General features: G+C 40.8%; 1 protein-coding gene across 2 annotated transcripts in view; it reads right to left on the minus strand.

The window, feature by feature from the left end:
• LOC129830228 (TOX high mobility group box family member 2-like) overlaps positions 1-20,007 on the minus strand; it is a 127,027-nt gene extending 107,020 nt beyond the window's left edge. For both annotated transcript variants that reach the window (XM_055892623.1, XM_055892622.1), the window contains exon 1: positions 19,403-20,007. In XM_055892623.1, coding sequence (XP_055748598.1) covers positions 19,403-19,492 — 90 coding nt within the window. In that variant the 5' untranslated portion in view covers positions 19,493-20,007. The remainder of the gene's footprint in view (positions 1-19,402) is intronic.
• Between the last annotated feature and the right edge of the window lie 3,988 nt (positions 20,008-23,995).

The following is a 23,995-nucleotide window of genomic DNA, read 5'->3' on the forward strand; positions in this document are numbered from 1 at the left end:
GCAATAACTTTGACGCCTGAGGCAAAAGCACTTTTTCCCGTGCATTTCAATTACTAAGGCGGAGCGGGCCCACCTCCCTCACCCCGTACCCTTGTTATTACTGTAGCAAAGGAAGTTATTCAACACAGTTGAAAAGCACGACACCTAGAACAACTAAGAAATTAGCCTTGGAACAGTTGTAAAGCATTACATTGAAAGGAACTCGGTTATTATCAGTCCATAACTGATAATGGAATACAAGTACCCATATAGAAGAATCCGGAAGTCTAATCAAATTTTGACGGATGATGAAGTGATGAAAGCAAACGTTACTGATACAGAGTCAGTTGATCTTTAGCTCTGAAGCAGTTTAACACACACACACACACACACACACACACACACACACACACACACACACACACACACACACACACACACACACACACACACACACACACACACACACACACACACACACAGCATACACTTCATTAAGCTCTGTTCCCGCTGGTCCTTATTCTATTAGAAATTAAAACTCAGGACAATTAGCTCCAGATTGGTCTCAGCTCAGAGCGCAACTCATGTGCTCAAGGCTCTGAGATGACTTAATTACAGGATCATGTGGAAATCACACGGGGGTGCGGGGGGGGAGTCCTGTAGGGGTCTGAAATGTACAGTTCTAATTGGGAAATCGTATTAACTCTATCGTAACACCTGCTCTAATATAATAGGCCCTAAACATGACTAGTCTCTAATAACTGTATACAGATTCAACAGGCAGGGGGGGTTTTTGGCAGGCTTTTTGAGAATTTACTGTAACTGACAAGTCAGTGTTTCGGTAAGAAAGCACCAGTGGTCTGAAGTCCTATATGTAAACCAAGGACACACTGTATCAAGTGCCATTGTTTGGGTAAGAGTAAACGCTGAGCACTTGCCCGAACGGATTAGTCATTCATTTAACAGCCGCAATCTCTGAAGCACGGACATGGCTGTTTGTTTGTTTGTTTTTGGTCTTAAACGGTGCCAGCTTATGGGAAGCATGCAGTTCAGTGAAGAGGGAAAGTAGGGAGGTTGATGAGATAGAAAGGAGGATGGGGATGAAGGGATTAGAGGGGTGTCATTTTTCCCCTACAACATGATCTCTAATTTCCCACAAAGCACTGGGTAACCTGAGCCAGAGATTAGCCCACGTTATCTTGTTTAATAAAATATGACGACGATCTCTTTGTCGGCTCCATTCAGTTTCACTTGATATCACATGACCTGTCGGACCGCAAACATTTGCTCCTGTTTTACGACAAGAACCTCTTGGGCCCACTTTTAAAAAGCGTCTCAGTGTAGGAGTGCTGATTTAGGATCCGTTTTCCTTTTTAGATCATAATGATTTAAATGATATGGATAGGGGGGACCTGGGATTATATCCACAAAGTGTCTCAAAGAAAGTGTGCTGGGCTAGGCTCAGTTTTGCCTTTTAGATCACAATGAATGTGATTATATGGTCAGATCCTAGATCAGCACTCCTACTCAGAGACGCTTTATGCATAAGGGCCCTGGTGCTTTATTTTCAATGAGAGCGCCCAACTATAACCCTTATTCTGACAATATAATCGATATTGACCTGCTCTTTCTGATGAAATGAGTCAGACATTCTTATTCCACGGGCCTTGTTCGGATCATCAGAGCTCTTCATTGAATTATTGATACTCATCCAGCCCAAAATAGGACGGTTATTATGTTTTCATAAGCTCTTTTTAGCCTTGCTGGCATTGCACCCTCAAGCCTCTATCCTCTCGATATGGGTTTTTACATCACGGTAAGCAACAGAAAGGGTGAAGAGGTACAATTGACCAGCAGCCTATTTTCGTCTATAGTCAGTTAGGCTTGATGGAGCCAGTGTTCAGTGTATTGTCAGGCCTGTGTAGTGAAGTAAATCCCACCAAATATCGTATTGACCTTAGGCCTCATGATTGCACTGTTTATGAAGGAAAGTACTCAAGAAAGTAAATAAGGAGTCAAGCATGTTTTGCCATTTGAGTACTGGGTACCAGTGCATACCCAAAACCTGCTGTTCAGTAAATTAAATTGAGTTGGAGTGTTATCTTCCACATGTTATATGCATTAATATATGGGCAATTCCATGTTAAACAAACCACACAAAATGACTAAAGTTCTCCTTGTGCATAGAGCTCTATGGTTTGTTTAACTTTGCAATCATTGTTTTATGTTTGAGGTACATTTTAAAGTGAAAAATCTGAGTCTCCACATCACTCTGTTACCTTGGAATTGCCCACATACAGTATGCTATTTGAGATATTCAAAGTCAACACGTACATAGGAACATCATGAATTTAGACAACATGAGGTCCTGCAGGACATTGAGCTGCTGCAGAACAGAGATCTAGCCATTTTAAACAATTCGGGTTTTATTTCAGTTTCAGATCCAAGCTGAAAGGAGCAAATGTTCAAATGTTCTCATACATTCCTCTTTCACCATCTCTGTTTCTCTCTCTCCTCAACACACATACACATGCATGTGCACAAGTGTGCACACACAGGCAGTGTTTGTTCACTACTGTGTGATTAACAGTTCTATAAAAAAATATATGCTACGGTACTCTTTCCTGTGTTTGCGGTGTTAACAACAATTACTAAGTTGTCATGGTGTTGTTTAGACGAAACAGAATCAACTGAGCACAACACGGTGTCATACTTTATTTCCTCTGTTTGTTTTTCTTACATCCCTCAACAGGATGGCTTGTCTGGCTGAAACTAAACAGCCGGACAAAACAAAGACAAATAGGGCCTCTCTCTCCCTCTCTCTCCCTCTCTGTTCTGCCACACCACTTCATTACAGAAATGCTGTGAGGAAAAAGACAGCTTCTGCTTGGCTCTGCCATACACTGTAATGTTTCTCTCTGCCCACTGTGAATTAATCTCATCATTAAGTCTCAATGAAGAAAAATGAGCCACAGATTCGATCTCGCTGTCGCGCTGCCGGCGCCCTCTCCAGTGACTCCATTGGACGGGGCTATCATCACCTCGCACAGGCAATTATATCTGCTAGCTAAATATGTCACACACAATAAATCCGGCATCCCTGACAGACGAGGGACAAGGCAGGAGACACAGCCTCGTATAAGAGAGGCACAGTCAAGCAGGTCCATCTCCTACCTGACAACCAATGGGATCGATAAGCCCAATGGATTTCTGAAGGAGACTGATACTAAATATAACACACATTCTATGTCATGGTGATGGATTGCATGTATGACATTTATCAAGGCTGAGGGTAACACACCACAAACTAAACATATGTTGGATCTACAAGGGATGATGCAATACTGCCATTTTGCAACAGAACAGCGCAACATTACCACAAAACGTGTCTTTGGTGTCTAGATTTGAGCCTTTTAAATAACTACTTGAACTGTTAGAACAGTTGGATAAAATGTAAGACTGGACCCTTTTCCCATCTGTTTGTTTGTTTGCATTTGGAGCTAGATCATTAATGAATGTAACCTTTTTCGTTGATACCATCCCTCCAGGCCGCAGTGCAAACACAGCATTGACATTCACCCGATAATGTTTGTAAAGGATATTCAGAAAAAACAAGTGTGGGAAAGAGCTTTTAAGCCAGACGTAGAGCTTGCCATTGCTGATACTATTTGTACAGGACATACCTCAGGAGGCTGAGACAACTGTGAATGTTTGTCCAGCTCACAGACTCTTCCATACATACACACAGCCCGAGCAGCTTGCATTCCTCCCCATTCATTAATAAATTCATTAATTTCCCCCCTCATATTATCTCCCTCTGTTGGTTGATCACTTTAACCAGCGTCGATGTCCCCGTGGAAATGTCATTAACATAATAAAAAAATCCCCATAAAAATGTGTCAGTTTAAGCTAGAGATATCTGTTCGCGTCTCAATCCACCGCATCCACCGATGTCGCACGTCCGCATCTGCGATGAAAGGTGACAAAGCTAGAGCAGTGTTTGTCAGACCGTGAGACAACACGACGGTGTTATCTGTTTTGCTCTACGACCCCCACAAGGGGCACTTACATTTTTTACTTGCCCATTCACCTCTGAATGGCACACATACACAATCCATGTCTCAATTGGCTTAAAAATCCTTATTTAACGTGTCTCCTCCCCTTCATCTTGACCGATTGAAGTAGATTTAAGAAGTGGCATCAATGAGGGGTCATAGCTTTCACCTAGATTTACCTGGTCAGTCGATGTCATGGAAAGAGTAATGTTTTGTATACTCAGTGTATATGGAGACAGTTTAGTGCTTAAGTTAAGGGGTTAAATACATGTACAAAAATAAATAATAATGTTTCCTGATCTTTGTTACATCTCTTACATATAGGACAGACACTTCAGAACAAACTTCCTTGCGATGTTTTGCTCCATGTAGTGAATATTTTATTCAATGTGTTTGTACGAGCTAATGGCAGTAAGGCCACATTTTTATTTCTCATCAAATAATTGTTTTATTGGGGTGGGTGGTTGGGAGAGGTTGGGGTGAGTGGTTTGGAGGGAATTGAGGTGGGTGGACTGAGGTAGGGAAGGGGCTGGGGGGTGAGGGTGGATGTATGGTGTGGAGGGAGGAAGGGAGGGAAGGTGGATGGATGGATGGAATATGGTCATATCTTTGTACATTTAGTAAAACTTGAATAAAAATATATACACTTTTTTTAAATATATTTTCTTTATACTTAAAGGGGTCTTAAAATTCCAAATCAAATAGCTAAACAATTCCATATAGCTTTGACTTTGAAATTCTCTACATTGCAGCCGGACTGGGCAGAATCACTGATCTACAAAACATCTAGCCTCAGAAGCCCAGGATTTTCTAACAGAATAGTCATATTCCAATAGTCGTGTCAAAGAGGCACGATTTGTAAGGTTGGCTTTGTGAGACTGCAAAACACCTACATCCCAAATATCTATTCATTATGTGATCAGGATTATCGGTTTTGTTCCTCGCCTTGCTCAAACTGATCCCCTCAAATATGCTGCAGAACTCAACCCCACACACAAAAATGCTGAAGGATACCAGAAATGTCTATGAACGTGTCAAGGCCAGTAGAACAATAGCTTCCTTGTGATGCTAAGACATCCAAAATGTTTGTCCGTGCTTCTGTCCTCATGAAGCAAGAAGTGGAACCAACGTGATGGACATACACTGTTATTAGCGCATCCATTTTAACAACCCCGGCTTTTGAGTTCTCGGCGCTCGTAACCATTAACAAACATAATCAACGCTTAACACAACACCCAGGGGCCTACCCCACAGCAGTTTCTTTCTTTTCTGCAGGTAAAATTAGAGTGCTGTGGAGTTGCCCCACGGGAGGCTCGTTCTGACGAAGTCTTACTGGAACAGGCCGACTGGTCTTAATTATGCCAACAGCCGCTCCGAGGAACAGACTACTCCCCCCTCTCTCTCTTACACCAACAGGCAGCAATCCATGGCTGCCAGTCCCACTAATTAGTGCACGGGTATCAGTTTTGCTGTCTCTCTCCCTTTATCTCTCTGAATCTCTCTCTCCCTCTCCCTCACACTATCCAACACACAGACAGACACTCAACACAAACACTACATGCACAGTACGGACTGATGAGGCCTCGGAAAGTAAAAAAAATATTCTTCCATTAGTTGAGTGTACATTTCTTGGCTTCCTTTGCTCTCTCTTCAGGCTGATTTACATAAGTCCAATTCTTAAATAGGACTAATCCCTGTTCTAAGATGAGCTCTTCTATGCTGTAATTACTCTCTTGATGATATTAAAGTTGACAACTAGAGGTGTTTTATTAAAACTTGGCAAAAAAGTTACACATTCAAATGGATGTCTTCCTTGAGAATCTAAAGCTTGGGGCAGAACAACATTCACTCAGTTACAGGTTCAAAATGAGATGGGGGCCCGAAGACATTCTCACATCTAACAAAAATAATCTAGTGAGTCTCCTGTACAAAATATCTGCCCCATGGATGATTTCAAATGGTACGAATTCCCATTAAAAATCTCCTTGGTGCACAAGTGATTTACTGCATGTTGTTTCTCCAGGGCCCTCTGTGTCATGAGTCCACACTGTGGTATGCATGGCCTTCCCCTTCACAGTCTAGAAAAGCAATTGTGATTGTGATGTCTAAGTCAGCAAAACCAGTGAATGGCTGAGGTCAGAGTGAGAACACACTGGTTGCAAACCAAATGGCACCCTATTCTCTACATAGTGCAATACATCATATGAGCCCTGGTCAAAAGTAGCTCACTATATAGGGAATAGTGTGCCATTTGAGAAACACACACTGTCCACCTGCTGTGTGGCACTGATTATTTCAACCCATTCCACTCGCTCTCCTTTCACCACAATAGGGCTTGTTATTAGCTAATAGCTACATTACTACAATTGCTGCCCTAGGATATAAAACCGTACCGTACCGTAGCTTGAATTATTTCCTGGCATCTAATGGAATTAACAATATTGCAAATGCTTCAGACCAACAAGTTTTGCATTGGTTTCATGTGTGTGATTATACACTGAACAAAAATATAAACTCAACATGTAAAACTGAAATAAAAGATCCCAGAAATGTTCCATACACACAAAAAGCTTATTTCTCTCATATTTGGTGGACAAATATGTCTACATCCCTGTTAGTGAGCATTTCTCCATTGCCAAGATAATCCATTCGTGCAATTGGCATGCTGACTGTGGGCATGTCCACCAGAGCTGTTTGAAGATAATTAAATGTTAATTTCTCTACCAAAAGCCGCCTCCAATGTCATTTTAGAGAATTTGGTAGTACGTCTAACCGGCCCCACAACCGCAGACCATGTATGGCATCGTGTGGGCGAGCAGTTTGCTGATGTCAACACTGTGAACAGAGTGCCTCATGGTGGCGGTGGGGTTATGGTTTGGGCAGGCATAAGCTACGGACAACAAACACAATTGCATTTTATCGATGGCAATTTGAATGCACAGAGATACCGTGACGAGATCCTGAGGCCCATTGACATGCTATTCATCCACCGCCATCACCTCATGTTTCAGCATGATAATGCACGATCCCATGTCGCAAGGACCTTTACACAACTCCTGGAAGCTGAAAATGTCCCAGTTCTTCCATGGCCTGCATACTCAATAGACATATCACCCATTGAGCATGTTTGAGATGCTCGAGATCGACGTGTACGAAAGAGTGTTCCAGTTCCCACCCATATCCAACAAGTTCGCACAGCCATTGAAGAGGAGTGGGACAACATTCCACAGGCCATAATCTACAGCCTGATCAACTCGATGTGAAGGAGATGTGTCGCTCTGCATGAGGCAAATGGTGGTCACACCAGATTTTGACTGGTTTTCTGATCCTAGCCCCCACTTTTTTTTAAAGTCATATGTGACCAACAGATGCATATCTGTATTCTCATTCATGTAAAATCCATATATTAGGGTTTAATGAACATATTTAAATTGACTGATTTCCTTTATAAGAACTGTATAAATATAAATTAATATATATATATATAAATACAGTTGAAGTCGGAAGTTTACATACACTTAGGTTGAAGTCATTAAAACTCGTTTTTCAACCACTCCACAAATGTCTTGTTAACAAACTATAGTTTTGGAAAGTCGGTTAGGACATCTACTTTGTGCATGATTCACTGTATCACAATTCCAGTGGGTCAGAAGTTTACATACACTAAGTTGACTGTGCCCCCTAAAACAGCGTGGAAAATTCCAGAAAATTATGTCATGGATTTAGAAGCTTCTGATAGGCTAGTTGACATCATTTGAGTCAATTGGAGGTGTATCTGTGGATGTATTTCAAGGCCTATCTTCAAACAGTGCCTCTTTGCTTGACATCATGGGAAAATCAAAAGAAATCAGCCAAGATCTCAGAAAAAAATGGTAGACCTCCACAAGTCTGGTTCATCCTTGGGAGCAATTTCCAAATAAAGTGGTGATCCTAACTGACTTAAGACAGGGAATTTTACTAGGATTTAATGTCAGGATTTGTGAAAAACTGAGTTTAAATGTATTTGGCTAAGGTGTATGTAAACTTCTAACTTCAACTGTGTGTATATATATATATATATATATATATATATATATATATATATATATATATATATATATATATATATATATATATACACACACACACACACACACAGTGGGGCAAAAAAGTATTTAGTCAGCCACCAATTGTGCAAGTTCTCCCACTTAAAAAGATGAGAGAGGCCTGTAATTTTCATCATAGGTACACTTCAACTATGACAGACAAGATGAGGGGAAAAAATCCAGAAAATCACATTGTAGGAATTTTTATGAATTTATTTGCAAATTATGGTGGAAAATAAGTATTTGGTCACCTACAAACAAGCAAGATTTCTGGCTCTCACAGACCTGTAACTTCTTCTTTAAGAGGCTCCTCTGTCCTCCACTCGTTACCTGTATTACATTTACATTTACGTCATTTAGCAGACGCTCTTATCCAGAGCGACTTACAAATTGGTGCATTCACCTTATTAGTATTAACGGCACCTGTTTGAACTTGTTATCAGTATAAAAGACACCTGTCCACAACCTCAAACAGTCACACTCCAAACTCCACATCCTACAATGTGATTTTCTGGATTTTTTTTCTCATTTTGTCTGTCATAGTTGAAGTGTACCTATGATGAAAATTACAGGCCTCTCTCATCTTTTTAAGTGGGAGAACTTGCACAATTGGTGGCTGACTAAATACTTTTTTGCCCCACTGTACACACAGTTTATTAGGTACACCCCCCCCATTCACGAAAATGTTTCTCTCCTACAGACAATGATTTATGTGGCCTTGGCTTGGTATATAAAGCAGGCAGACAGGCATCCAGATGTCAGTTGTCGGAAAATATAGGACCTGGGTGTGGCCTCCACTTAAAGTGTTCAGCATACTGTAGGACAGAAGGACAGCTGCACTGTCTAATTTAGTTATACAAACAGTGGATTTGCCATTGCGTAGCCTTATTTCCCAAAACAAACTGAACGCGCTGGATGACAGAATAGAAGACCATACATAATTACAGCTGAACAAAACATCTAGAAGTGGCAGTAGAAAAAATGTAGTTCAACTCCATTATTTTCTATCGTTTACAGACAACCTATGCAGCAATTACTTGATGTGCTGAAAGCAAAGGTAGAGAACACTAGAACATAGTACTGTTTCATATTCCAAAGTAGCACAAAGACTGCAGTAATTACAACGTTTGATGTTATTTCTAGGCTGCGGGAGCGCCACAGAGTAAGAGAGACGTATTATCACAGACATTATTCAGAGTTATTCGTGGACATGTGAAAGTCTCAACTCCTTACCAATTCCCCTTTCCTCCTCCAGTAGCCCCTTTCGTGATCATTTCACAGAATTCCATTTGCCCTCAAATGTGCATGGTTCAGCTCCACCAGGTAAAATGGCTAGCTATAGGATGTAAGAGACATTATGGAGGAATTGACATGCAATGCTTTGGAGCTATATAAAAATGCTTTACATTTTCTCTCATCAAGACATTTCAACCAATTATGGAGAGCGCCATGGTCAGTTGAACTGAATCATAGGGTCATTGATTAACCTCTTACTGAAATGAATTTCCTTCAAATACCTTTAAAATATTTAAGAGCAGTCACACTAAAATGAACAGTTGTATGCTAAAACAGAACCACACCATTCTTGATTCTCTGGATGCCTCATAAGCATGCTAATTAGTTACCATAACAAGGTTTGTAACCTGTGTGGATTTGAAAGTAAGTAGTACATTTGCTCTGAAAAAATGCTGGCAAAGAAACGTACCTTTTTATCTATACCAGAAAATGTTTTATCGTGTTTTCCAATCAAGCTTGGGTGAGACACGTGAGACTTGTTAATTCAAGGTCTATGAAAAGAAAAACGTTTCCTCAGGCTGCAAATTGCTTTTCAGAGGGATAGTAAGAAACAAGAACTGTTTATTCTCCCATATTTACAGAGATGTGATGCTGCTTGAGGATGGATATTCAAGGGGCATACTGCAGCCAGCAAATCTTCCCGGGACCTTTTTTCTGTCAAATCACCTCACCGTTAAGCCAATCATATTCTCATCTCTCCACCCAAAATACATCATAGGTTTAACCAGGGATCACAATGTCTAATTAGGAAGTGTTCAACAAAAACCTAAAACAGCACCTGTGTGGCTCAGTTGGGGTTTACATTGTCATGACAATGGGTTTGACTCCCGCTGGGGCCACCCATAAGAACATTTATACACGCACTGCTGGAAGTCGCGTTAAATAAAAGTGTCTGCTAATGGCATATTATCTTGTCATGGAAATGAGCAATCATGAGACTCTTTTGCCTCCTTTCCATGGATGGAAAGGGTATGTGTCAAAATTCCTGAGGATCTCGGCAGCAGAGCCCACCTAAAACGATTAGCTACTGATTGATCAGATATAGATATGGCCTACATTAGAGAGGTTGATGCAACTCTTAAATGAGACAGCCAGTTTGAGGATAAGAAACTGACCCTGTGCACCTTGTTAACATGAGATCAGATGGTTCCAATGGTCTCTGTCTCATTTGTAATGCCAGTGAAGGCAGTTAATGTTACATGTGGGATGATTGTAATCTTGCCTTGTGAGGGACCTCTCAACCAGAAGCATAGGCTACCTTTAAATATTTCAAATAAATACCTGAGATTCAAGGGACCGAAGACATATTTTGGAGCATTCCAATGTAGCCTATTATATCCAACTTGATGCGTTCATTCTTCCTGAGATACTGGCCGTGTCCTAATACCCATAATTGCATCCTAAATAGTAGGCCACTGGAGTATGCGGGGAAAAAAACATGTTTAATAGACATTTCAAACATCAAGTATACTTTAAATGTCCGGATGTCACACTCACTTTGGCTTTGACAACAGCTGATCAATTAGATATGGGCATGCTCTACAGAAATCAATTTATAGTGGGAAACAACGCAAGTGTGCATGACACATTCTCAGTATGTGAAAATAGAAGTATGTGCATCTTTGAAAATCGACTATGCTTTAAATGCCAGGATATTATACTAATTTCGTTTTTTCATCTAGTAGAATTCGCTGCACACTTTTCGGGAATTTCACAGCCACAATACATTGGAAAAGGGAGGGCTGTGCGTTTTGATAGATAGCTTCACGTGAACAACAAAACAACTTGGAGGATGGCGAATAGCGAACTACTTCATCATAACGTTACATGATTGAAAACAGCTCTGCAGCCTGCCGTGCATTTAACTGGCTACGTGCTTTAGTAGGACTAAAAGTTAGAACCGTTTGAACAGTAATGTTAGCTATAGGGTTACTTGCTTGTTGTTTAGCGATAACTTCATATTTGATATTAACCGAGTTAGCGAGCTACTTGTTGTAAATATCAGGGCTTGTGTTCAAACTGTTACAAGGTCTGATGACAATACCAGGCATTTAATTCTGTAGTGAAAACAGCAGGAGAAATGCCACAAAAAAAAGGTTTGAGTAAGTCATGTGGACATAGTTAGTCCTCTTGCCACTGCACTATGCATTGCCACTAGCTATGTTATAGCTAATGTTAGTAACGCGGCAGCCTACATTCCTATTTTCCACAGTGGTGCTGGTCACAGCTCGAAAACTCTAGGTGGCATTCTGCCTTCTCCCGAAAGTTCACAGCCATTAGCTTTGCCCACGACTGCCTCATGTGAACTACAATCCCGACTCTGGGTTTTAACGTTTAAAAACGTCAATGATCATTGTTTTCTATCTGGCTTTTGAAACATATGGCCCTTATCTTTCATCAGCGAGAAGGAAGATACACTTACTGTAGCAGTTTTGAACAGATCCATACAGCTATGGGTGTCTCCGTCCGATGAAACTACACTTCCACTACACTTCCTGAGTTACCCTTACACACAGGTGTTCGGAGCATGCTAGATAGCTAATTAGCACATGTGGCCGTCTCGTCTTCCATCTGTTTTCCGTAAACAAGCGCTGCCGCAGGCGATGTGGGAATCTTAACAAAACTACACCCTACAGAAGACGCCTTCGTCCAATGACTCTTATGTGTAATGTAATGGAACCGAGAGTCATGATCAAGAGCTAGATAGTCCCAACACTTCTCTAATCTCCTAGTTCTCCTGATTTGTCACTGTTTATCTGTGTTGTTTCATTGCACATAAGCTGTTATGGTGAAAGTAATGGTAAAATGCAGTCGTTACTGTTTCACCTTCCAATTTGACAAATTATGTGGCAGTCTAGCTATGTTTTGGTTAATGTTGTACTTCATTTTATGCCTGTTAAGGATATATGTGAAGGAGTGTGAGCTGGAGAGGCAGCTGACACCTGCGTGGGTGAAAAAGAAGTGGGAGAACCTCAGTCAAAAGTGTTCCACAGGGATGCTGGCCCATGTTGACCCTAATGCTTCCCACAGTTGTGTCAAGTTGGCTGGATGTCATTTGGGTGGTGGACCATTCTTGACACACACAGGAAACTGTTGTGCGTGAAAAACTCAGCAGCTTTGCAGTTCTTGACAAAGTCAAACCAGTGCGCCTGGCACCTACTACCATACCCCGTTCAAAGGCACTTAAATATTTTGTCTTTCACATTCACCCTCTGAATGGCACACACACAATCCACGTCTCAATTGTCTCAAGGCCTAAAAATCCTTCTTTAACCTGTCTTCTCCCCTTCATCTACAACACAGGTGTCAAACTCATTCCACGGGGGGCCGAGTGTCTGCGGGTTTTCGCTCCTCCCTTGTACTTGATTGATGAATTAACATCACTAATTAGTTAGGAACTCCCCACACCTGGTTGTCCAGGGCTTTATTGAAAGGAAAAACCAAAAACCTGCAGACACTAGGCCCTCCGTGGAGTGAGTTTGACACCCCTGATCTACAATAATTGAAGTGGATTTAACAAGTGACATCAATAAGGGATTATAGCATTGACCTGGTCAGTCTATGCAATAGAAAGAGCAGATGTTCCTAATGTTTTGTACACTCAGTGTTATGTGTTAGAAAGGTACAAGTGTATTCCAGAGAAATATACTGTAATTGGCATAATACCTTTTACAGGCCTTTACATGTAGTATGTTTGATGACTGAGAGCTATTCTTTTGCATATTTTTCAGGAGTTAAAAGCTCCCCCCACCGGAGTCAGCACGGAGGGAGGGGAGGTCACACTGGAAGTGGTCCTTTTTTAAAACCCAACGTGGAGTTCTGTTTTCTCATTGAAAAGTGTTTCTTGTGTGTAATTAAATAATTTATTTGATACCGGTACATCTACTGTTGTTGTGTTCCATTTCAACATTCAAAAATGCACTCGCACATCTGAGCTATCTTGTTGCAGGTGCATAACAATAAAATATGGTAAAAGAAAAAAGAAACCCGCACACTGCTCTTGCTAACATCACTTTTTTATTGAAGCTTACGTGTCGTCCTCTTGGCCTTTGTTAGAGCTTTTTGCTTGAATAAACTATATTTGGTATAATAATAATTGATTACATTTCTATAGCTCTTTTCATCATCTCAAGCACAACAAAAGCAAAAAACTAACAAGCAATACATCATGAGTAGCCTAGCTATAGTTGGCTAGGTCAACCATACATCCTCCAAAGATGGAGATGAAGTGTCAGAAGTCAGTTCGAGAACTGAAGCAGTGGCGTGAAAAAAGATGCGTCTCTAAAACCATTTTAGTATTCATCTCACAGTGAGACATCATGATTGGGACTCAGAATCATCAAAGATACGGGCAATATGGACAAATAGCCCATGGCCTATTTTGATCCAACATGCTAATTCATCTGACGGGATAGCCTCTCAGAACGAGAGCAGTAGCCTACCTACCGTACAAGGTGATTGAAAATAATCCAAGATGGTATGGATTACAGCGGCCCAGATAGGGTCTCAGACCCCCTGAATGAGACATGAGCCCCCCTAAATTAACGAGACGATAACTGACTGAATAGACCCAGAAAAATACTATAACTAAACAAAACATTTTTGTAATTTCTGTTGACGGAAACGAGACGAGACAAAATGTTCTCTGTGACTAAAATCTTACTATTAAGTGGATTTGACAAGGGTTTTGGAGACATTGAGAGCTTTTCAGTGTTATTTGTTTGGTCTAATCAAAAGCATGCATGACATTAGCAGAATTGTAAGGCTTTCTCATTAAATTGTTGCAATGCGGTGGAAAATATATACCATGCCCAGGTCATTCACGAGTTACCTCTCTGCCAGGTAACCGTTCTACAATCTGGCGGCAACAAATCAATCATGTGAATAAGGCATGGCTGGTACAAGCTCCTGGTAGAAAAAAGAGCGACATTTGGAGCCACTTTACATATCAGGTCGATTCAAACAAGACCGAATGCAATGATTTCCACGGGAAAAGACAGCATTGTACCCACAAGTTGACAGGGAAAAATACTACCAACCTCAAAAGACATCTGAAAGCACATCATTCCAATATATACGCTCAGGTAATAACAGATTGATAATGCTAGCTAGTTAGCTTGCTGTAACCACTACTTATGACAGAACTTTGATTACAACATAGCTACAGTATGTCAAGGGACAGGGTTCCAGACTGCGACCATTTAGTCGCATTTTGCTACCCCTTGACTTGGCTGTGCAAGTTACATTTTTAATTGGTCGCATCAGTGCGAGCTGAACATTCATTACATGGTCACCTCACTCAAAAGTTTCAAAACTTCTTATTTTTTTGCTGCTAAAAGCATGATTTGGTCAAACAATAAACTGCATTATCCTCATGATTCCTGTAATGAAAGTGCCTAATGTAGCCCCTTTGCCTGTTTCTCTGGGGCCTGCTTCTGTGATGAGCGAGCCACTTGATGTGCACTCTGGGAGAGGGAAAAAAGGTGTCTGTTGTATAACATTTCAAAATCCAATTGTGGGAAATACATAGCTTTGGAAGAAACTACTTTAATAATTGTATTTTTCATCTCTTAATATTGAGCTCAATAGCAACTATTTTACAACGAAGATATTTGATATGGCTTTAAGATTCGAAGTCCGCAACATGACGCAATTGCGCATTGGCCATTGTGAGTGCAGATACTGTAGGGTAGCAGGCTACAACGGCAAAGTTTTTTTAGGACATTGATACATGACTACTAGCAGTGGCTATTATGTGTAGTGTTAGCGATATAGCTAATGCGTTTTGAGTTTTCATTTCCTCATGTGGTGAATTAGCCCCAAAATAAATTAGCCTATGATATTAGTGCATATTAAGTTGTAGGTAAATTCATCTAAAATAAAACTGTATTGCAAAAAGGGTCAATGCAGATAGTCCAGGTAGCTATTTGGTTAACTATTTAACTGCCTACTTAGCAGTCTTATGGTTTGGGGGTAGAAGCTGTTCAGGGTCCTGTTGGTTCCAGACTTGGTGCATCTGTACCACTTGCCGTGGGGTAGCAGAGAGAACAGTCTATGACTTGGGTGGCTGGAGTTTTTTAGGACCTTCCCCTGACACCGCCTGGTACAGAGGTCCTGGATGACAGAGAGCTCGGCCAACGCACTACCCTCTGTAGCGCCTTGCGGTCGGATGCCAACCAGTTGCCATACCAAGCGGTGATGCAGCCATTCAAGATTAGGGCTGTAGCGGTCATGACATTTTGTCAGCCGGTGATTGTCAAGCAAATAACTGTCAGTCTCACGGTAATTGACCGTTAATCTCCTAGCTTACATGCATAGCATACAAGCCACTGATGCAGACTGAGTTGTCCTTATTTTAGGCCCTGATATGGCTATGCCTTATGGCTGTGGGCTGCACTAGTTCATTTAGCAGACAAGATTTGCTTAGAATTATGTGGCATTATTTTGTATTATTTTAGAGTATGAAGAATACAATTGAATTTAGCTGAATAAAATAGAAAGGATGTGCACATGAGGCTATTCTGTGTTGAGCGGTTAACAAAGAAACAGGTCCTCCTATATTCTTAGTATTTATGCAACTTTAGTTGTGATACAAACGTTGGGTTATATGTTTAGATTTTAATAGATTCTAAAGGTTGCGTGATGCGACACTAATGATGATTTGAAAAAAGTGTTGCATGAAAGGCATGAGCTCTGATTTGTTTCTTGTGCAGGCTGCACACAACTCATCAGTCTCTCATTCACAATTTGACAAGAACTTGATAATATTTTCACCAGGCCTCGAATTTCCCGGCAGCATCCCCCTTGTGTGGCCGTAATTCCCCCTAAAAATGATCTTCCTCAAACTTGAAACTCACTTGCCGCATATGTATGCCAGTTAGGCTCTACACCGGTTGTAAAGCGGATTAATGTGCTTAATTTTTTAGAAGTTATGTAGCCACTTTAGTTGTGATACAAACCTTATCAAAACATATAGGCCTATGGGCTAGGCTACATGAGGTGTGTGACTATAATTTGAAAAAGTCTGACAAAAAAGGCATGCGCTGTTTCTTGCCTTACTGCACACACTGGGCATCATTCACAAGTGATAATACATAATTCACAAGTGACAGGCTAATAGTTTCACCTATCTGATTATACTACATTTAATGTTGTCTTCACATATACTAAATAATATATATATTAAATTAGTTTTGATTTAGAATGGACCCTTATCATGCATCTGTCTCGTAACAGGGGCATGGGAAAAAAAGGTACGGTAATATATGCCCATAAATAGCGAATGTAGGACGCTTGATAGGCTACTAATGACCATCAGCAGCATCAGAGCTTGGATAAGCCTAGTTACCGTGACCGTGAATTAGACTACAGTCATGACTCGTGTCCGCCAGTGTGGCGGTAATACGGTCACCGTTACAGCCCTAGTCAAGATGCTATCAATTGTACAGCTGTAGAATTTTTTGAGGATCTGAGGGCCCATGGCAATTATTTTCAGCCTCTTTTTTCACGATTGTGTTGGTGTGTGTGGACCATGTTAATTCCTTAGTGATGTGGACACCGTGGAAGTTGAAGCTCTCGGCCCGCTCCACTACAGCCCTGTCGATGTGGTCGGGGGCAGGCTCGGGCCTCCGTTTCTGTAGTCCACCATCAGCTCCATTGTCTACTGATGTTGAGGGAGAGGTTGTTGTCCGGATACCACACTGCCAGGTCACTGACCTCCCTATAGGCTGTCTCATTGTCATCGGGGATCAGGCCTACCACGGTTGTGTCGTCAGCAAACTTAATGATGGTGTTGGAATCGTGCACAGCCACGCAGTCATGGGTGAACAGGGAGTACAGGAGGGGATTAAGCACGCAGCCCTGAGGGGCCCCCGTGTTGACGGTCAGTGTGGCTGATGTGTTGTTACCTACCCTCACCACCTGGGGACGGCCCTTCAGGAAGTCCAGGATCCAGTTGCAGAGGGAGGTGTTTAGTCCTAGGCCTGAGCTTAGTGCTGAGCTTGGAGGGCACTATGGTGTTGCGCACTGAGCTGTAGTCAATTAACAGCATTCTCACATAGGTGTTACTCTTGTCCAGGTGGCAGAGGGCAGTGCGGAGTGCAATAGAGATTATCTATTGAAGAACAAAATTCCGAAAATTCGGGAGCCCTATTTTAACAGTAAAATATAACAACAATACCCTATTGTCAACTCACAATTCATGACAATCACTAGATTAAGTTGCACATCAACATCTTTAATCATGCATTCCTGCTTGAACATGTTAGATGAAACAACGTATTTATTGAATAGCCTACCTTCTCAGTAGTCTATTACACAGTCTGAAGCACTGTGAATGACTTTCTACAGTGATTTTAAAAATCATATTTTGCGTGACACGGTGGAAAAAAATTGGTGTGACCAAATCATGGGCTGGTGCCATGCACCAACTGAAAAAGTTAGTAGCACCAGTGCCACCAGGGGAAAATGTTAGTCTGGAGCCCTGTCATGGGTGTGATTTTTTTAAATCTGCTGCAGAGTAATGTGTTCTTCTGCCAATTTGGCTGTTAGGGAGAGAATCATGTGCTAGGATGTTAGGCCGAAAAATATGTCGGCAGGACAAGGCTATGTATGTTTGTGCACATGGAAGTCAGTGATTTATGTTTATTATAGATTAATGAAGCAACACAAATGTGATGTAACTAAAATGAATGGGCATTTAGTTGACTAAAATGGCCCACTGTTTTTGTCATTTTGACAATAACTGGACTAAATCATTATTCAAATGACAAAAATGTGACTAAGACTTAATGGTATTTAAGTCAAAATGACTAAAACTGGACTAAATCTAAAAAAGATAGAAAAAATGAAGACTGCCCAAAATGTAAGATTTTCAAACTTTGGAGGGGGTCTCTAAATAATGCTGATTTAACCATTATCCTATTTGTTTCCAATGTAAATCGTATGCCTACTGCTACTGTGGAACGCTTATTCCAAATGATACAACAACCCCACCTCTGTGTCATGGTTAAAAACATGTTTCCCCATGTGGCTGCACTCATCATCCTGAGACAGTCCTGTATTTCAGCCCCTTTTCAGGTGTCCCAACTGTTCTTTCTACAAAGATTTTGTCAACAAGACACATAAATTAATTCAGGCTACAAGAATGTAGACCCAACGACAATCGCCGAATGTCATAACAGTTAGGTGTTTTGTTACAGATGTCTCTTTCCATTCGTTTAACGACGCGAGTGCACACCACTGTTTGGATGGAATTATTATTTTAGAGTGTACGAACATGCGCAGGTATCCTACTTTTTGAAGTGATATGTTTACTTAATTAGACGAAACCATGACTGGCTGTGTTCATGCCAAATTAAAAGATAATTTAAAAAAAAATGTTTACCGTTAAATGACACGTCTTTACTAATAGGCCCATACAACATTTTATTGTACACGCAAGCGCGTTCACACAGGAGGTCCAGTGAAAAAAACAGACCACCGAATGTAATTCGCACTCTGGTTATAAATGTTGGGTACGTGAAAGTGCATTCATTCATCTGCAAGAGTAATGCATTATGATAACAACGAGATAGTTTATCAAAAGTAACGTTAGCCTAGACTGATTCTAACAGCAATCATGTAGCCTTTATATATATTGTTGCAGTTATCCAACTTGTGTTAAACATAGCCTAAAGCAAAATAGCTATATGTTCTAGACTAGAATAGTTATATCATATGCCGAAAATGTTGACCGAATAAGATATGTAGTAGAGAAAAACGTGGTTTAGGCTATGTGGAGGTGTGGGTTGTCATGGAACGAACACCGTCTCAAAACATACTTTTTGTAGAAGGAAACAAATTAAGCTTAAACACCACATTCAATAGCACACACGTGCATTGCGTAAATGTTGCAGACATGCTGAAGAAGAAGCGGGGGCAGGTGAGAACGTGTAGACTTCAAACTCATGGTACTACCGCACGAGGAGGACTGCACTTTGTATTTACCTTGTTCGCGTGGTAATAGTCCAACGAGCTTAGACAACTTGGATCAGAACCCACACTTGACGGGTGCGTAGGATAAAATCTCACGTCCATGTCAGGGTCTGTGAGACTGACGGCATGAAATCAGTTTCAGTGTCTTTGACTCTATTGTTTAGCCAGGAGAGAAAGAAAAGGGGGTTGAGGTTCTCAGTGCACTCTTCCCTCACATCCGTTCGCGGTCGAACTTCTGCACCAACTCGCGTCCCGGTGATGCACAGTCCTTTTTTCGTAAGACTACAAGATGCGTCCACTTTGTGGAGAGCCAAATACAGTTATCACTAAACCGTAGAACAATGATAACTGCAAATATCCAGATCGGTTATACTATTACGTACTCCAGAACTAATTAAATTAAATATCCCCCCTTGGTTTATGTAAAAAAAAAAAAAATCGTAACTCTAATAATGTTGCTTCTTTTCCCCCGCTGTTCTCATACTCCATATGCTTTGTCACGGAGGTGCATATTCATACATTGGTTCCAGTACAGAGAAGTGGTTGGACTGTTCTCCATATGCCATGCGACCTCTGCTGATAAACGGGAAAGGAGGGGAAAAGGGGGAGGGGATATTGGGGGCTGCCTTGACAACCGCTCTCCTTTCTGCAACTGCGCGATTCTGATTAGCTGGAAATGTAGTAGTGTGCACGGCTGTGCATTATAAAGAACCCACTGCTACTACAAGGTCTACTTCTTTCTAAAGGTTCCATTTGTTTTAGTGTGCCAAGCTGAAAGGAACTCGTTTGGACCCACATTCTGCTGTCCATGCATGGTTTCTTCATGGTTTTTATTTATTTTCATACTTAAACACAAACCTCTTAAAGCACATAATTATGCAAAACCTAGAACCAACCATTTATTTCCAATTTAAATGCAGCTAGCATTTTGATTTGGAACCTGATCAAGAAAAGGGTTCCCTTGAAAATAATAATTTCCGTCAGCGGATTCTTCAGTACTGTACCTAATATATGTGTTATTATATTTATTATTGCATGTATTAAAGTATAGCTAATTCAATTTACAATGTTTTTAGTAGGCTTTGCATCCTTTATGCAGATCTAAAGTATATGCCGCATGCTACATACACTTTAGTAATGCATTTGGAGCTGCATTGCTTTTTTAAATCATTCATGTAACCAAATGTCATCCTACGGGTGGCAAAGGGGTAATGCCACATTTATTAAAGCACCAAATTAAAAATGAATAATATCCTTTATGACTTTGTTTATAAATTACTTGTAAATGCCCTATAAAGCCTTTATAAGTTGTAGTTTGTTTAAAGAATAACTGAAAGGATACAGAATTATTATGCAGACAGACTGGTGTGAGACAATGGGACATATTATATTATTATAAGAACATGTCTCAGTAAAGACCACCTCAAACTCAACAATAATTTTTGCATTATTCGTCAACAGCAGTATTGTGAGCTAGATTACATTATCCAGCTTTTACCTTTACTATTGTTTTATCCCCAGCCACAATACATTTTATTTTGCATTAAAGTGGGTAGTGTTTTTGTTCCATTAATTGCCATAGAGCATTTAGTAATTAAAGGACAATAAAGCTTTAGAAGTAATTTTATTATCTTGTTTGGTTGCTAGCCCATCAATTGCTCTTTAATAATACTGATCATTAGCATTCAGTGGGCAGTGAAGGCTGCTGGGGAAGGGAGCCCTACACATACAGCACTCCACATTCCATTCCCATGAATCTGTGGCACTGGGCCACGGAGTTAACCCTGTGTGGCAAATGGCAAATCTATGCAGTCCGGTCCACACGACACAATCAGCATGCACTATCGGGTCCAGAATGAAACAGGTCCACAACCAATCATAAGGAACATCCATCGTTTACAAATACATTGTTGTTGTCTCCTGTCAAAATAACATTATCAGTCGTACATTACCCTATAAGGGGAACATCTAGAGTTTACAAATACATTGTTGAAGGCCTATTCTGGCAATATAGCATTATGACATAACCTACTGCAACTAAAAAATGTATTAAGATCCATATTCTTAGTTTTTTGGTTGGTAAATGCAAATCACAATAATTCTAAGGACTGGTGTGGAAGGCTTGAATGGAAGAAGTCTGCCCTCTCTATTTGTGAACGCTGCAAGCAACAATATACAGTATGGAACAAATTGGGCATTTTTATCCTACTTTATATAAACATACAGTGCATTTGGAAAGTATTCAGACCACTTCACTTTTTCCGCATTTTGTTACGCTGCAGCCTTATTCTAAAATTGATTAAATAAATAAAAATCCTCATCAATCTACGCATAATGACCAAACGAAAAAATATTTTTAGAAATGTTTGCAAATGTATTTAAAATATTATCATTGAGATGTTTCTACAATTTGATTGGAGTCAACCTGTGGTAAATTCAATTGTTTGGACATGATTTGGAAAGGCACACACCTGTCAACATAAGGTCCCACAGTTGACAGTGCATGTCAGAGCAAAAACCAAGCCATAAGGTCGAAGGAATTGTCCTTAGAGCTCCGAGACATTATTATGTTGAGGCACAGATCTGGGAAAGGGTACCAAAACATTTCTGCAACATTGAAGGTCCCCAAGAACACAGTGGCCTCCATCATTCTTAAATGAAAGCGGTTTGGAACCACTAAGACTCTTCCTAGAGCTGGCCTACCGGCCAAACTAAGCATTCAGGGGAGAAGGGCCTTGGTCAAGGAGGGGACCAAGAACCCGATGGTCACTCTGACAGATCTTCAGAGTTCCTCTGTGGAGATGGAAGAACCTTCCAGTAGGACAACCATCTCTGCAGCACTCCACCAATCAGGCCTTTATGGTAGAGTGGCCAGACGGAAGCCACTCAGTAAAAGGCACATGACTGCCCAATTGGAGTTTGGCAAAAAGCACCTAAGGGACTCAGATTATGAGAAACAAGATTCTCTGGTCTGATGAAACCAAGATTGAACTCTTTAGCCTGAATGCCAAGTGTCATGCCTGGAGGAAACCAGGTACCGCTCATCACCTGGCCAATACCATCCCTACTGTGAAGCGTGGTGGTGGCAGCATCATGCTGTGGGGATGTTTTTCAGCGGCAGGGACTGGGAGACTAGTCAGCATCGAGGGAAAGATGAACGGAGCGGGGGGGGGGGGGGGGGGGGGGGGGGGTTATGTCACGTTCGTTGATAGAAGGATCGGACCAAGGTGCAGCCCGGTAGGCGTACATCTTACTTTTATTTGGTGACACCGAAAAAACAACAAATACAAAACGAAATGCACAGTTCTGTAGGGCTGGAAAGCAACACTACAAAAACAAGATCCCACAAACTAAAGGTGGAAAAAAGGCTGCCTAAGAATGATCCCCAATCAGAGACAACGATAGACAGCTGCCTCTGATTGGGAACCATACGCGGCCAACAAAGAAATAGACAAACTAAAATGCCCACCCAAATCACACCCTGACCTAACCAAATAGAGAAATAAAAAGGCTCTCTAAGGTCAGGGCGTGACAATTTAATACATTTTAGAATAGGCTGTGACGTAAAAAAAAAGAAAAAGGAAGAAGTGAAGGGGTCTGAATACTTTCCTAATGCACTGTATAAGCCATTTTGTGCATGGTGCGTGATCTGCTACAGACTAGTGGTATGATAATAACAACACAGCGCTGCAGTGTGTATTCTGTACTTTGCCTTGACATGATTGAAAGACAATGGTCCCATGGATAGGCCATTTCAACATCAATGTGCATGCACATCACAAGAGAAGGGAGCACAATCCATCACATTCAGTGAGCTGTCAAAGGGAACTAGCTCTCTCAACCTTTCCCTATACATTTGCACTCACTTGGCCATATAAGATCCAGCTCCTGTTCATATTTTGCACTCCTTTGAGAATGTACAATATATATCACTTCTCATGGCAGTAATCAGCAACGAGACCTATTCGCTGTTGTATTTATCTTCATAAATGCTCACCATTAAACCTACACCTATCTGTTATTGTTTTGATAAAGGTGGTGCTAATTGTCATACCATGACATCATCTGCATAAATGTAAGCAGAATTGGCAACAACAAAAAAAAGTTTACTTTAAGCATAGATGAAGCATAATGACATATGGCAATTTGTATTAGCTTATACTTTTATAACACTTTTAACTTCCCTCGTTCCAATGTGATGAATTTTGCCATGTTCTTTAACAATTGGTAGCTTCATAATCATTACTAAAATCGTAAAGCATGCAAACCTCATTCCTCATCTGCTTTGTCTGAAATAACATTGGATGCTTTAAGGCAACATTGTTTTATCTTTCACATTAAAATAAAACAATGCCAAAGAGCTCACTCGTCTTTTTGCTGTAACATAAATGGCATGGAATAAGATTACATTGTTGCAGGTTTCATTACAGCTCAGCTCAGCTCTGTGTCCTTGGAAGTATACAGTACGTTTATGTGTTGACCTAATAGAGTGTTGAGGAGGAGGAGGACCATTTGTGTCCAGAAATAATTTTGCCATTCATTATAGCTTTTGGCTCTTTGTAGAGTTGTCAAAGAACTCGTGTCATTTCTGGATTACTCACTCAA

Source organism: Salvelinus fontinalis, chromosome 31, assembly GCF_029448725.1.
Source record: "Salvelinus fontinalis isolate EN_2023a chromosome 31, ASM2944872v1, whole genome shotgun sequence".
Classification (NCBI taxonomy): Eukaryota; Metazoa; Chordata; class Actinopteri; order Salmoniformes; family Salmonidae; genus Salvelinus; species Salvelinus fontinalis.